The following is a 14330-nucleotide window of genomic DNA, read 5'->3' as shown; positions in this document are numbered from 1 at the left end:
GCAACTGGTTTTAACGTGGTCGTGATTCACCTTTCACTTCTGCACCAATTAGTGAAAACAACTCTGTCACGAGAAGGCCGGTGCATGGCTAGACTGTCAGAGGCTATTTGAGATGCTGAGCCATTGGAGTTTTTTGGATACATTGAGAGCTTATCCTCAAAGTTAACGCGGCATAACAGTCCATGGGGATCTCAGGGACATCACCGGGTTGTTAAAATAAAAATGGAAAAAAGTGTTTGTGTGCTCTCTTTTTGGGGTGGGGGAGATGGGGTTGGGTGGAGGTGGTTTTTATGGTGAAGAATGTACAACACCGAATGTACAACTGCCTGCACGTACTACACCCACACCATTGCCTGCACTCACTACACCCTCACCTCTGCCTGCACTCGCTACACCCCAGCCACTACTTCACTCACGACACCCTCACCACTGCCTGCACTCACTACACCCTAGCCACTACTTCACTCACTACACCCTCACGACTGCCTGCACTCACTACACCCTCACCACTGCCTGCACTCACTACACCCTCACCTCTGCCTGCACGTACTACACCCTCACCTCTGCCGGCACTCACTACACACTCACCTCTGCCTGCACTCACTACACCCTCACCTCTGCCTGCACTCAATACACCCTCACCTCTGCCTGCACTCGCTACACCCTCACCTCTGCCTGCACTCACTACACCCTCACCTCTGCCTGAACTCACTACACCCTAGCCACTACTTCACTCACCACACCCTCACCACTGCCTGCACTCACTACACCCTCGCCACTGCCTGCACTCACTACACCCTAGCCACTACTTCACTCACTACGGCCTCACCACTGCCTGCACTCACCACACCCTCACCACTGCCTGCACTCACTACACCCTCACCACTGCCTGCACTCACCACACCCTCACCACTGCCTGCACTCACTACACCCTCACCTCTGCCTGCACTCACTACACCCTAGTCACTACTTCACTCACTACACCATCATGACTGCCTGCACTCACTACACCCTCACCACTGCCTGCACTCAATACACCCTCACCACTGCCTGCACTCACTACACCCTCACCACTGCCTGCACTCACTACACCCTCGCCACTGCCTGCACTCACTACACCCTAGCCACTACTGCACTCACTACGGCCTCACCACTGCCTGCACTCACCACACCCTCACCACTGCCTGCACTCACTACACCCTCACCTCTGCCTGCACTCACTACACCCTAGCCACTACTTCACTCACTACACCCTAGCCACTACTTCACTCACTATACCCTCACGACTGCCTGCACTCACTACACCCTCACCACTGCCTGCACTCACTACACCCTCACCTCTGCCTGCACGTACTACACCCTCACCTCTGCCGGCACTCACTACACACTCACCTCTGCCTGCACTCACTACACCCTCACCTCTGCCTGCACTCAATACACCCTCACCTCTGCCTGCACTCAATACACCCTCACCTCTGCCTGCACTCGCTACACCCTCACCTCTGCCTGCACTCACTACACCCTCACCTCTGCCTGAACTCACTACACCTTAGCCACTACTTCACTCACTACACCCTCACCACTGCCTGCACTCATTGCACCCTAGCCACTACTTCACTCACCACACCCTCACCACTGCCTGCACTCACTACACCCTCACCACTGCCTGCACTCACTACACCCTCACCACTGCCTGCACTCACTACACCCTCACCACTGCCTGCACTCACTACACCCTCGCCACTGCCTGCACTCACTACACCCTAGCCACTACTTCACTCACTACACCCTCACCTCTGCCTGCACTTACTACACCCTCACCACTGTCTGCACTTGCTACACCCTCGCCATTATCAATCTACTTTGCAGACTCACTCCACAAACATACCCAACTTTTGTCTACAAGTTCTTCACATTCTGATACCTGCTGTGAAGTAATTTATCCATTCTTTGAACCTAGCAAAAATTATCTTCATGTAAGCTATTTCCTCACACTTCCTACAACATTGCCGACCTGCTTTTGCCACTATCCTTGATTTACTGATTACTCTCGCCAGGGAGTAATGCATTCACTCGTGTCCGTGTGTGTGTGTTCGTGTGTTTGTGAACAAGATATCTGGAAAAGTTCTGAACGGATTTGGATGAAAGTTGGTGGGATGATTGCCCTTGGGATAAGGAAGAATTGATTAGTTTTTGGTGAAGCTCAGGATATTATTCCGGATCCAGGAATTTTTTTGGGAAAGAAGTTTTCTGTTTTACTGCATTAAAGCTTTTATTCTTATTCTTAAATGATGTTTTTCTCCTCTAATTCCGAGATATATCAAAATAAATTCTCTGACAGTTAGGACCTACTTTCATTTTCATTCATTGTTTTGGGGAGAGGGGATGTTAAACAAAACGTATTATTCCAACTAAACCCACGGCGGGAGTATGCGCTCTACTGAGTGGCGTTCTCGTTTATCTTATTTCCTAAATTACCTTGCTCCATGTTTACTCCCTTTACCAACAATATTCCACCTGAATTTACCGCTTGATTAGACTTAGACTGTGATCGCTTCCAAACAAAGTGAATACAATAGCCCTATAATCTGTTAGAAACACTACTGCAACCTTAAATCATCCCAAATACACAACATCGAACACATAACCATGATAACAAATATGAAAAAAAAAAACACTTATCCTGTTCTGCTAAATAGAGCACTGAAACCTGCACACAAACCCTCAATTCAACCGGAATACTATTCATGAATTCCCCAATGAAAGTTCAGTCCAAGCAGACGATTTTGAACATATGATGGACTCATGAGCTCTAATAAGTGTGAAACATGTCTGCAGCTATGCTCTACTTTCTCTGCTTGAGGCCTTTTGAACCATTGCCCATAATACTGGATTCACACTTCAAGATGCCCCCCCTAGAGGTCGCATCATTGCACAATGTGACTGACAACATCTACTGCATTTCCTTCACCCACCCAATCAAAAACTGCTTCATAGAAATTCCATCAATTTGTTAAACATGGCCTCCCACCCCCTTTCATAAATCCGTGCTGACTGCCTTTGGTTAGTTTATTTTTTATTTAAATGGTTTCCATCTGATCCCATCTAAACAGGCCGATATAGTTCCCAAATTCTTCCCTGGATCTTTTTTTAAGTTGTGGTGTTACATTTGTTAATCTCCATTATTCGGGTACCTGTCCTGACTCCAATTAGCTGGTTAACGTCACCGCGATTATTCGCTCTGCCAACTCCCTCGATACCTTTGGATGTATATTATCTGGCCCCAGAGCATTAGTATTTTAATGGGTTTTGATTGTTGTAAATTGGTTCAGATTACACTTCATTTTGTATTTCTGCAATTTTACATGATATTAGCTTAAATGCTTTTCCTGTATAGTCTTTTATACATTATTTGTCATTTCCTTGTTGCCTATCTATCATCATTGTGAATTATCCCCACGTTCTCTCTTTAGACTGGAAAGTTTGGTTGCCTTTCTCTACCTCTGGATGCTCCCATCACAATATTTCCCCAAGAAGAGGATGTTCAAACAGCCATAACCCTCTTCAAACTGGTAATTTTAGTTTCTCTCTGATTTTGTTTTCACCTTCCTTCTCTCCCTACTTGTTTTATTTCAATACTTATTTTTACCTGTCATGATTTTTCTCTCACTTTTCCATGTTGTCTGTGCTATACTGGAAGCTGTTGGTCTATTCTTCCACATATTGTCTTCATTTAAGTGTTCCTCTCTTTTTAATGTTCCTCTTTTCCAAACCATTTGTATACTAGAGGGCCCATTGGTCTATTGGTCTTCACGGCCTTGTAGCATACCTGCCTGCTGTAGTGCTTGAGCATTGGCTTACCTTTCACCAAGCTCAGATGTGCATGGAGCAGGGCAACGGTAGGGAGAGGGTGGGGGTCGGCGAGGGTGGGGGGGGGGGTGGAGGAGGAGAGTTACGTTCGTTATTGTTGTTGCCAAATGATAATACTATATTACTAGCCGAAACCCGTGGAACATCCACGGAAGGGAGGATGTGGTGTATGGATAGAGTGTACCATTATGGATGGCATAGGGGATTTGCTTGTCCGAGTAAGAGTTAGGAAGAAAGATGAGAATGAAGAGTGCGTATATGAACAACGATCGCCGACACCGGCACAAATGCATGCTCTGGATTGTCCACTCAGTGGACGGCTTGCTTTCGCCTTCGCCTGTCCAATCAGCGGACGGCTTGCTTCGCCTTCGCCCAGCAGACGCCAATACGATGGCGTCGTAAGATGGCGTCGTATCGGCAGTTAATCGGATGCTTTTGGGCCCCAACGTCGGTTAATTCAGATTTTTCGAGTATGGCTGTAGGTGATAAACAAAGAGCGCGGTTCGTAGATCGTAAATCCATTAGTGCCGTGGGCATCGGGTCACTGGGTGCGGCGTAAAAGGGATAACAAAGTCGAGTCCTTACGCTATTATTAAATAGATTGCTGTTGTTAATATTATTAGTGTTAATTTGTGTATGCTTTATTACAAAAAAATTTAACACATGGTCTCAGGCTCATAATGGAGCTGCCATACATACACACATATACACACACACACACACACACACGCAGACACACATACACACACACGCACACACATACACATGCACGCACACACACACACACACTGATGCAACAAACACTTAACACAGCCACTGAGCTTGATGGAAGTGTCATCACTGCTGTCACTTTCTGGAGCGTGGGGGAAGTGTTGTCGCTGCTATTACCTCCTGGGATACTCTGGGTACCAGTGACGTCATAACAATATCGCCGCTTTTCTCACTGCACTCAGCGGGTCATTTCCTCAAGAGGAATTTCCTCCTCCGCATTGATGCCAACAAATGGGGATTGTCCGTGCTCTGTCCTTTTAAATGCCGAACGTCAAGCAAAGAAGCAGCACATATCATTTTAAAGTGCTTGGTGTGACTCAAACTGGTCTAATCCAGATGGTTGTTTTAAGGATACAGCATCTCCTTACTGGATGACCTGTGCAGCAAGACATGGGGTTTTGCAATGACGTGTGTGTGTGTGTGTGTGTGTGTGTGTGTGTGTGTGTGTGTGTGTGTGTGTGTGTGTGTGTGTGTGTGTGTGTGTGTGTGTGTGTGTGTGTGTGTGTGTGTCTGTCCGGGCCATAATTTTTTTAACCATTTGAGCTATTGTCATCATTCACCCAAGCTTTATTATGATAATACGGAGAACACAAATTAATAATTTGGTCAAAAGGTCAAAGGTCAAGGTTGTGTCAAATCACCAATTTTCATCCAATTGACTTGAAATTTTAAGAGTTTGCATATTTGGTCACAGAATTGGTTCACCAATCAAAAGCTAGAAGCTCATTCTTTTTTTCTTTTTTTTAGATCTAAAGCTCAAAGGTCATGGCTGCATAAAATCATCAATTTTTTTTTTTTTTTAACTGTTTTTGTTATTTTGAGAATATGAAAGAAGATGTTTGAATACAAACGGACGCAGACGGGCTTTCTATTTTAAGATGCTTTTAAGTTAGCCTTGTACCCTGGAGCCTTCTTCTTCTTCTTCTTTCCCATTGATCTCCTCCTCTTCATTGGTCTGGCATTAAAAACCCAACACCAGGAAGATCCAAGGACAGTGCTGGTAATAAGAGGGCTCAACATTAACTTGTTTTCCAGCCTGTCCATGGGACAGGTAGATTTTAGATTTTACTTGTCCTGTCAATCATTGCACCTGTTCAACTATTCGTGCACATTTCCAGATGATAGACAAATACAATGTCGTGCATGAGATTTTAACCTGGATTCTGAGCACCATGAGTGATCAGGGCAGATGAGAATGAGAAACAGGGTTTGTCTTGCTTTGTCAAGTAAGTTGAGTTGAGTTGAAATGTTGAGTTGGATCTTGGAGACGGCGTGAAGCTGGAAGGTGTGAAAACATTTTGCTATCTCGGAGACATGCTGAATGGAGAAGGTGGATCGGACTCGGCAACGGTTGCTAGAGTGAGATGTGCATGGAAGAAGTTTCGGGAACTGAGTGGCGTGCTGATGAGGAGGGGAGTGTCGTTGAAGCTGAAGGGAAAGGTGTATGCTGCATGTGTGAGAAGTGTTATGATTTATGGGAGCGAGACATGGGTAATGAATGTAGAGCAGCAACGAAGGCTGGAAAGGGTGGAAATGCGAATGGTTCGGTGGATGTGCGGAGTATCGTTGAGAGAGAGGAAGACAAATGATGAATTGCGAAAGATGATGGGAATATAGCCTGTGATTGATGCTGTGAAGAGGAACAGGTTGAGATGGTTTGGTCATGTGTTGAGGAAGGATGAAAGTGACTGGTTGAGAAGAGTGATGGAAATGAATGTAGAAGGAAGTAGGGGACGGGGAAGACCGAGAAAGACTTGGCTAAAGATGGTGGAAGAAGTAATGCGGGCAAGGGGGTTAACAAGGGGAGATGCAGAAAATAGGGAAAGATGGAGAAGATTGTCATGGGGACCGCAAGGCTAACCCCCGCTCTAGTAGGGAAAATGGCCTTTAAAATGCCTGTTGTTGTTGTTGTTTGTCAAGTAAACTCAGCAACTCGTCCACTTCATTCATGGATTCATGTCTGAATGCTTAGGTGTATTTATTTATACATGTTGATCTGTAACTATTGTCTCTTTTGTTGTTCTCCTTTTTTAACTTCACATTTTATATTTATTTTTCTTTATTTTTTATTTTTTTCTTCGAACAGGTGGTCCGTTTCATGTCTGACCACACGCTCACACCGTCACAAGAATTTCTGTTTGGCAACTACATCATCCACTTTGTGCTGGAAAGTCCAGACTTGCAGGTTGAACTTTTGAGTCAAATCGTCAATCAGACTTGGCAAAACCAACATCCAGGATCTGCCCGGCGGGGATGGCTGCTTTTGGCAAATTGTCTCAGCTCATTTCGGCCACCACCTGAAATCTCAAAGTTTCTTCTCAAGTGAGCGCAAATGTTTTGATTTATCAGGCATCTTGTTTTGGCATTACTTTGCAATCTCTTGTCAGAATCTTTTACATTTATGCATATCCATAAGTGTTACATTCTTTATGAATCCCTGTTAAGCAGTGAAGCCTGTTAAGCATCAATTGACTTGGTCACACGTGGATTCCATTCAAATTGTGGGGACATCTCAAGGATGATCAAAGGAAATTGCATGTGTCTGAGTTCAATTTGGAGTGTCTAGCAAAGGGGTTGAATGCTGAACGTCATAATTATAAATAAAAAGAATTTCTACAGGCGGAGGCGCTCCTACGGTAAAATTTTGTGTCAATCGGACCAACGGTTGCCGAGAAAATTAATTTTAAAAATTCAGACACGTACGTCACATTACGCCCACGCCACACGTATGCCACACGTACGCACGCAACCGGATGCCTAACTCTGCTTTTCACTTCGCAATCGCAGGGTAATGAAGCCTACAGTCACAGCCTGTTGGTGTAATTGTTAGGCAATACCATACTGGAATATGATGCCTGCAGTCATGCTATTGGACACGGTTAATAATGCATCTGCATCGACAGGGAAGCATAAGAACTCAATGGTACATTGAAGATCCCTTTTGGCCAATAGCTGTCCCTTTATGCAACAAATGTGCGGCGTCATCTTCCAACCTTCAACAATATATACCATAAACATGATGTTCCTTCACCAAAAAATGTCCAGGTGCTACCATATCTCCATGAGGTATTTCAATGTTTAACCAAATGACCTTGTTAAAGATTCTCTCATGGGATCTGTCATATCTTCCCCTACCTGATGCATTCAGAGATGTAATTGGGTCAACAGCTTAAGAATGCTTTTCTTCCTATTCCGCAAGAGGGCATTCTTCACTTTTTTGATCAACTGCTCCATCACGTACTTTCTAGAGTACTTGTTATTTAACAAAGTAGCTATAAAATCAGTGAACGACAACCCATGACTCTGTCACAAAGTATTTTCTATTTGAATGAATTAATTTTTCCCTTAATTCTGAATTACACCACAGTAATTGTCATGTTTTGGTGCATGGGATGTTTTGATGTCAGATATGTGTCTGATCATGGCCAAAATGGCTTCAAGGCAGTGTGTCAGAGAAAATTGCTGCACAGTCTGGCAACCTTGGAGCAACAGAACCTTGAACGCCAATATCCACCATGCCTCCTAGAGTGGAGCAGCAGCAAGCAGTGTGCCCGCATGGCACTGCCTCTTGCCTTTCCTGATGGTAAGAGCTTTTGTGAAAAGCCTTGTTATTATATATTTATTTGGAAGCAGAGTGATCATTGTTAGTATTGTGGAAAGATTTTAACCATAGTTATGTGATGTCATTCAGGAGAGAACTAAAAAAGTGCATAACTTGTGGACAAAGTGCTGCAGGTATATATAGTAGGCAGGGACATGAATACACCCCTTGACCTTTTCACATTTTGTTGTTGCATCACGAATTAAAAATGTATTGAATTGAGATTTTTTTTGTCCGTGATCTACACATAATACCCCATAATGTAAAAGTGGAATTTTTGTTTTAGAAATTTTTACAAATTCATTAAGAATGAAAAGCTGTAATGTCTTGAGTCAATAAGTATTAAACCCCTTTGCTACGACACTCCAGATTGAGCTCAGGTGCATCTAATTTGTGATGTCTCTACAACTTGATTGGAGTCCACCTGTGGCCAATTCGATTGATTGGACATGATTGATAAAGAAACACACCTTTCTATATAAGGTCCCACAGCTGACAGCACATGTCAGAGCAGAAACTCTACCATGAAGTCCAATAAACTGTCCGTATAACACCGATATGGAATTATGAGGAGGCATAGATCTGAGGAAATGGATATAAAAATTTATAGTGTGTTGAAAGTTCTCAAGAGCACAGTGAGCTCCATCATTAGGAAATGGAAAGAATATGGAACTACCCAGACTCTTCCAAGATCTGGTCGTCTGCCCAAACTCAGCAACCAGGCAAGAATGACCTTGGTCAGGGATCTGACGAAGAACCAAATGGCCACACTGACAGAACTACAGAGTTACTTGGCTGAGATAGGAGAACCTGCCGAAAGGACAATAGTATCTGCAGAATTTTACAAATCTAAGCTTTATGGGAGAGTGTGCAGTCCAGTCGGAAGCCACTACTAAGAAAAAAAAAACCACATGACAGCATGCTTGGAGTTTGCAAAAAAAAACATGTGTAAGACTCTGAGAGAAAACTATTCTGTGGTCGGATGAGATGAAAATTGAACTCTTTGGCCTGAATGAAAAGTGCTACATCTGATGGAAACAGAGCATAGCTCATCACACATCTAACACCATCCGTACTGTGAAGCCTCATGCTATGGGGATGCTTTTCAGCGGCAGGGACTGGGAGACTTGTAAGGATAGAGGGAACTAGAATGGCACTCGGTAGAGTGCATACCTCCGCCAGGCTGAGCAGTTTGTTTTGTATCCCAATGATAGGCCGGATCTGGATTCGGACCTGAACCAAAATCGAATCGGCTTGTTCTTTTCACCGAAAAAACTCATCCACATAGTTTAGTCACAAGTCATCCATAACTTTTTTAAATATCATGTTATATATTGCTTTTCGCCAGATCCCTCAATGGTGAAGAATCACTCAAAGATTAAATAATTATCGTATCCGAATCCATATTCAGATCTTCACCAACATCGAATCGCTTAGTCCTTGTCACACACCCAATCGGTCCAACAAGTTTCGTCCTAATCCGTTCATAACTTTTTGAGATATCCTGCTATGTATTGGTTTTAGCACGATCACTCAATGGTGAAGAATTGGTGTTGGGCCTGGTGTTGGGCTAGCGGCTAGGGTGCCAGCTTAGGATCCTAGGATCCTGGGTTCGAATCCCGGTCGATCGCTGAATTAACGCCAGGGGGGTTGACTCAGCCTGTCATCCTTCCGAGGTCGGCTAATTGAGTACCAGTTCACTGGTAATTCCCTGTTTGTCGTAAAAGGCGACAAAAAGGGTTGGCGGCAGGAAGGGCATCGGGCCGTAAAACATTAGCTTCAAAAAGGGGACCAACAAAAACAACAACAACCACAGTGCCCGAAAAAGGCCAACCCCCGCTTTGCGGGGAAAAATGGCCTCTAAAGGTGTTTTTTTTTTACTCAATGGTGAAGAATCACATAACAATTAAATAATTCTCGTATCCGAATCAATATTCAAATCTTCACGAAAATCGAATCGCTTAGTCCTTGTCACACACCCAATCGGTCCACCAAGTTTTGTCCAAATCCGTCCACAACGTTTTGAGATATCCTGCTATATATAGTTTTTGGCCCTATTTCCCAATGGTGAAGAATCACTTTAAAAATTCTACTAGTCGGATATGTATCCAGATCTTCACCAAAATCTAATAATTTCGTCCGTGTCACTTACACGACATCTCTGCCAAATTTCGTCCAAATCCGTCCACAACTTTTTGAGATATGTTGTTCACAGACAGATAGATAAACAAACAAACAGACAGACAGGGGTGAAAACATGACCTTCATCCACCTTTTGTGGTGGAGGTAACAATGAATGAAGCCAAACGAATACAGGAAAATCCTTGAGGAATACCTGCTTCATAGTGCGAAAGACCTGAGACTGCAGCCAAAATCTACGTTCCAACAGGCTAATGACTCCAGGTATAGAGCCATACAACACTGGAATGGCTTCAGAACAAGAACGTGAAAGTCCTTGAGTGGCCCAGCCATAGCCCAGATCTGAATCCTATTGAGAATCTGTGGAAAGTCTTGAAGATTGCTGTTCACCGACGCTCCCCATCCAACTTGACAGAGCTTGAGCAAATCTGCAAGGAAGCATGGGAAAAACTCCCCAAATCCAGATATACAAAGCTGATACAGACATATCCAAGAAGACTCGAAGCTGTAATTGCTGCTACGATCGATGTATTGAGTCGGTGGCTGAATACACTATGTAAATTAGATATTTTTGTATTTCATTTTTTATTACTTTGTAAAAAATTCTCAAAAAAAAAAATCCACTTTGACATTATGGTATATTATGTGTAGATCAGTGGATGTGGGAAAAGGTCTGAAGGTGAATATCGGAAAGACAAAGGTGATGGCAAGTGGTAAAGCATGTGGTGAGGTTGAAAGAACTGGGAAGTGGCCGTGTGCTGTGTGCAGGAAGGGTGTCGGAGTGAACTCCATTCAATGTACAATGTGCGCTGAGTGGGTTCATCAAAAATGTAGTGGTCTGAGAGGGTCATTAACCAGTGTGGCAGCTGCATTCAAATGTAAGGTGTGCACAGAGGGAGCTGCAGATGGAGGAAATGTTGAGTTGGATCTTGGAGACGGCATGAAGCTGGAAGGTGTGAAAGCATTTTGCTACCTCGGAGACATGCTGAATGGAGAAGGTGGATCAGACTCGGCAACGGTTGCTCGAGTGAGATGTGCATGGAAGAAGTTTCGGGAACTGAGTGGTGTGCTGATGAGGAGGGGAGTGTCGTTGAAGCTGAAGGGAAAGGTGTATGCTGCATGTGTGAGAAGTGTTATGATTTATGGGAGCGAGACATGGGTAATGAACGTAGAGCAGCAACGAAGGCTGGAAAGGGTGGAAATGCGAATGGTTCGATGGATGTGCGGAGTATCGTTGAGAGAGAGGAAGACAAATGATGAATTGCGAAAGATGATGGGATAGAGCCTGTGAAGGATGCTGTGAAGAGCAACAGGTTGAGATGGTTTGGTCATGTGTTGAGGAAGGATGAAAGTGACTGGTTTAGAAGAGTGATGGAAATGAATGTAGAAGGAAGTAGAGGACGGGAAAGACCGAGAAAGACTTGGCTAAAGATGGTGGAAGAAGAAATGCGGGCAAGGGGGTTAACAAGGAGAGATGCAGAAAATAGGGCAAAATGGAGAAGATTGTCATGGGGCCTGCAAGGCTAATCCCCGCTCTAGCAGGGAAAATGGCCTTAAAATGCCTGTTGTTGTTGTTGTTGTTGTTGTTGTTGTATGTGTAGATTAGTGACAAAAAATCTCAATTTAATCCATTTAAAATTCAGGCTGTAACACAATAAAATGTGAAAAAAGTCAAGGGGTGTGAATACTTTTTGAACATACTGGAGCTTAAATATATGAGTTCCCTTGCAAGGAACTTTGACACAAGAGGATGCCATTAGGCCTAACAAGCCTGCACAATGGTTGCCAACCTATGGTTGTTGGTCCATGCTTTATCCTTTATAAGTAATGAACATCATCCATCTGCCATCGTTAAAGTCTTTGGTATGAATCAGCCAACATCAAAATCCTGACTCAGAGCAGGCTTTCTAACCATTATGCCACCGAGTTTTCCACACCCCCACTCAAAACTGATACACAATGCACATTGCTTGCTCGTGATGATGAGTACAACAAAGTAATACGAGATGAGAAGGAGGGACACAACCAATTGTCTGCACGTCATAATTGACAAATTTACGGGCTTTTTATAAAATGGATTCTTTTTTTGTGCTGAATGGGTTGGTCTTGGTGGGAGGGGAGGAGGACAAATTGAAAATTACATTTGAGGATAGGTCGGGATAACATTTGAGGATAGGTAGGGACCTCTGGTACCTTGTAACTGTTGCTGCATTTTTGCCGGAGGAAGAACTGCTGAAATCGATCTATCTGAGTTCTTCCCAACATCTTTGTTCCTTTTACATTTTTCTACTTTTTCATATTTCTCTTTATTCATTTTAATTCTTGCTTCTTCTTTATTTCTCTCTTTCTTTATCTATCTGTCTTAGGAGAAGTGAATTCTTGCAGAAATTTTTCTGAAAGGTGCACTTGGCTACGCCTGGATGGATTTGAGGGTAGAGGGGTAGCGGCTGAAACCCGAACCCTTTACATGTTCCTCCTGATGACTCCATCTTTGCTCTTTACTTCTTCTGGTTCCTTCTGATGACTCCAATTCAGTATTTAGTTTTCCATTTCAATTCATAGGATATAAACATAGCACATACATAAACAATACATGAGGCAAAAATATTATTTAAAATGAATTGAAATAGGATTTATTGGATTGACAATAATTGACACTCCAGGTAAAAAATATGAATTCTACCAGAAAAACCTGAAATAAAGTATCAACTTGTAATGACACAACATCCTCCATTCTGACTCATCCGTATGTCTCAAATTTTATCCTCTCTCTCTGCCCAAAATTACCTGTCCAATTAAATTTTAAACAGATCCTCTATCCTCTCCCCCTCTACCTTTTCTGGAAAACATTTGTACATCATTAAAATAAAATGACATTATACTTTGTTATTCTTCTTTCTTTTCCCTTCAAGCTACATGCCTGCTGGCCCAAATAAAAACCACCTTTAGAGGCCATTTTTCCCCGCAAGCGGGGGTTGGCCTTTTTCGGGAACTGTGGTTGTTGTTGTTTTTCGGTCCCCTTTTTGAAGCAATGTTTTACGGCCGGATGCCCTTCCTGACGCCAACCCTTTTTGCCGCCTTTAACGACAAGCAGGGAATTACCAGTGAACTGGTACTCAATTTGCCGACCTCGGTAGGATGACAGGCTGAGTCAGGCTGATGCTGATGCTGATGTGAGGCTGATGACATGAGCATGATGATGAGTGAGGCTGATGACAGGCTGCTGGCCCAAATGCATTTCATTATTTCAAAACACTGATTTTAACCGACTGAACCAATTTTTTCAACTACTTATTTATTTTATGCCTCCACATATTCATATCCTCTGTATTTTAAACAGTTCTGGCTTGAAGAAAAAAAAAAGGATTTTAACGATTTTGTTGTTTCAGTTAAACCCCAAGATTGATTATGAGGTGGTAATCAGACATTAATGCAGTATTCTAGATATGCCCTAATCAGGTGTCTTTTAGTGCTCGCTCTACCTCCTTTTACTTTTCAATATGTGCTTAACATATGTATATCAATAAATTGTAATTGCTTTACTTGTATCTACTTGGCACTTAGCTGACATGGTTAAGTGACTTGTTCTACATTTACTCCAGAATTATTTTCTTTAGTTAGATTATAAATCTGTGCAGTATATAATCTTATGTTCTGAAATCATTCCATTAAGAACTAAATTTAAGTTTGTTTTTCCATAATTTCCCATTCTCGTATACTTACACTTTTTCGTATACTTACACGTATACTCATTGAGCTAACCACTTGCCATTCTCTTGCTCAATCTCAAAAGATTGCACACAAACCATTCCACAATGTGGTTCTATTTACCCAAGCTATTGACCCCATATCCACCTTGGTGTTGTCAGGAAGTCCAAATCGGATACCGTTAACCCTTCAATATTATGGAGGTTACGTTCCTGAAAAGTGTCACGAAATCCAAAAACGT

The 14330-nt window shown here is 43.1% G+C and overlaps 1 protein-coding gene across 1 annotated transcript in view; it reads left to right on the top strand.

Moving 5' to 3' along the window:
* The window catches only part of LOC137432387 (unconventional myosin-XV), a 214080-nt gene that overhangs the window by 47261 nt on the left and 152489 nt on the right, over positions 1–14330 (top strand). Inside the window, exons 9-11 of the mRNA XM_068124318.2 lie at positions 3474–3572; positions 6728–6963; positions 8049–8224. Of these exons, the coding sequence (XP_067980419.2) occupies positions 3474–3572; positions 6728–6963; positions 8049–8224 (511 nt within the window). The remainder of the gene's footprint in view (positions 1–3473; positions 3573–6727; positions 6964–8048; positions 8225–14330) is intronic.

This window comes from Myxine glutinosa, chromosome 1 (assembly GCF_964187855.1).
Source record: "Myxine glutinosa chromosome 1, kmMyxGlut1.1, whole genome shotgun sequence".
Lineage (NCBI taxonomy): Eukaryota > Metazoa > Chordata > Myxini > Myxiniformes > Myxinidae > Myxine > Myxine glutinosa.
The sequence above is the reverse complement of the archived record's forward strand: the minus strand, read 5'-3'. Positions and strand labels throughout refer to the sequence as shown.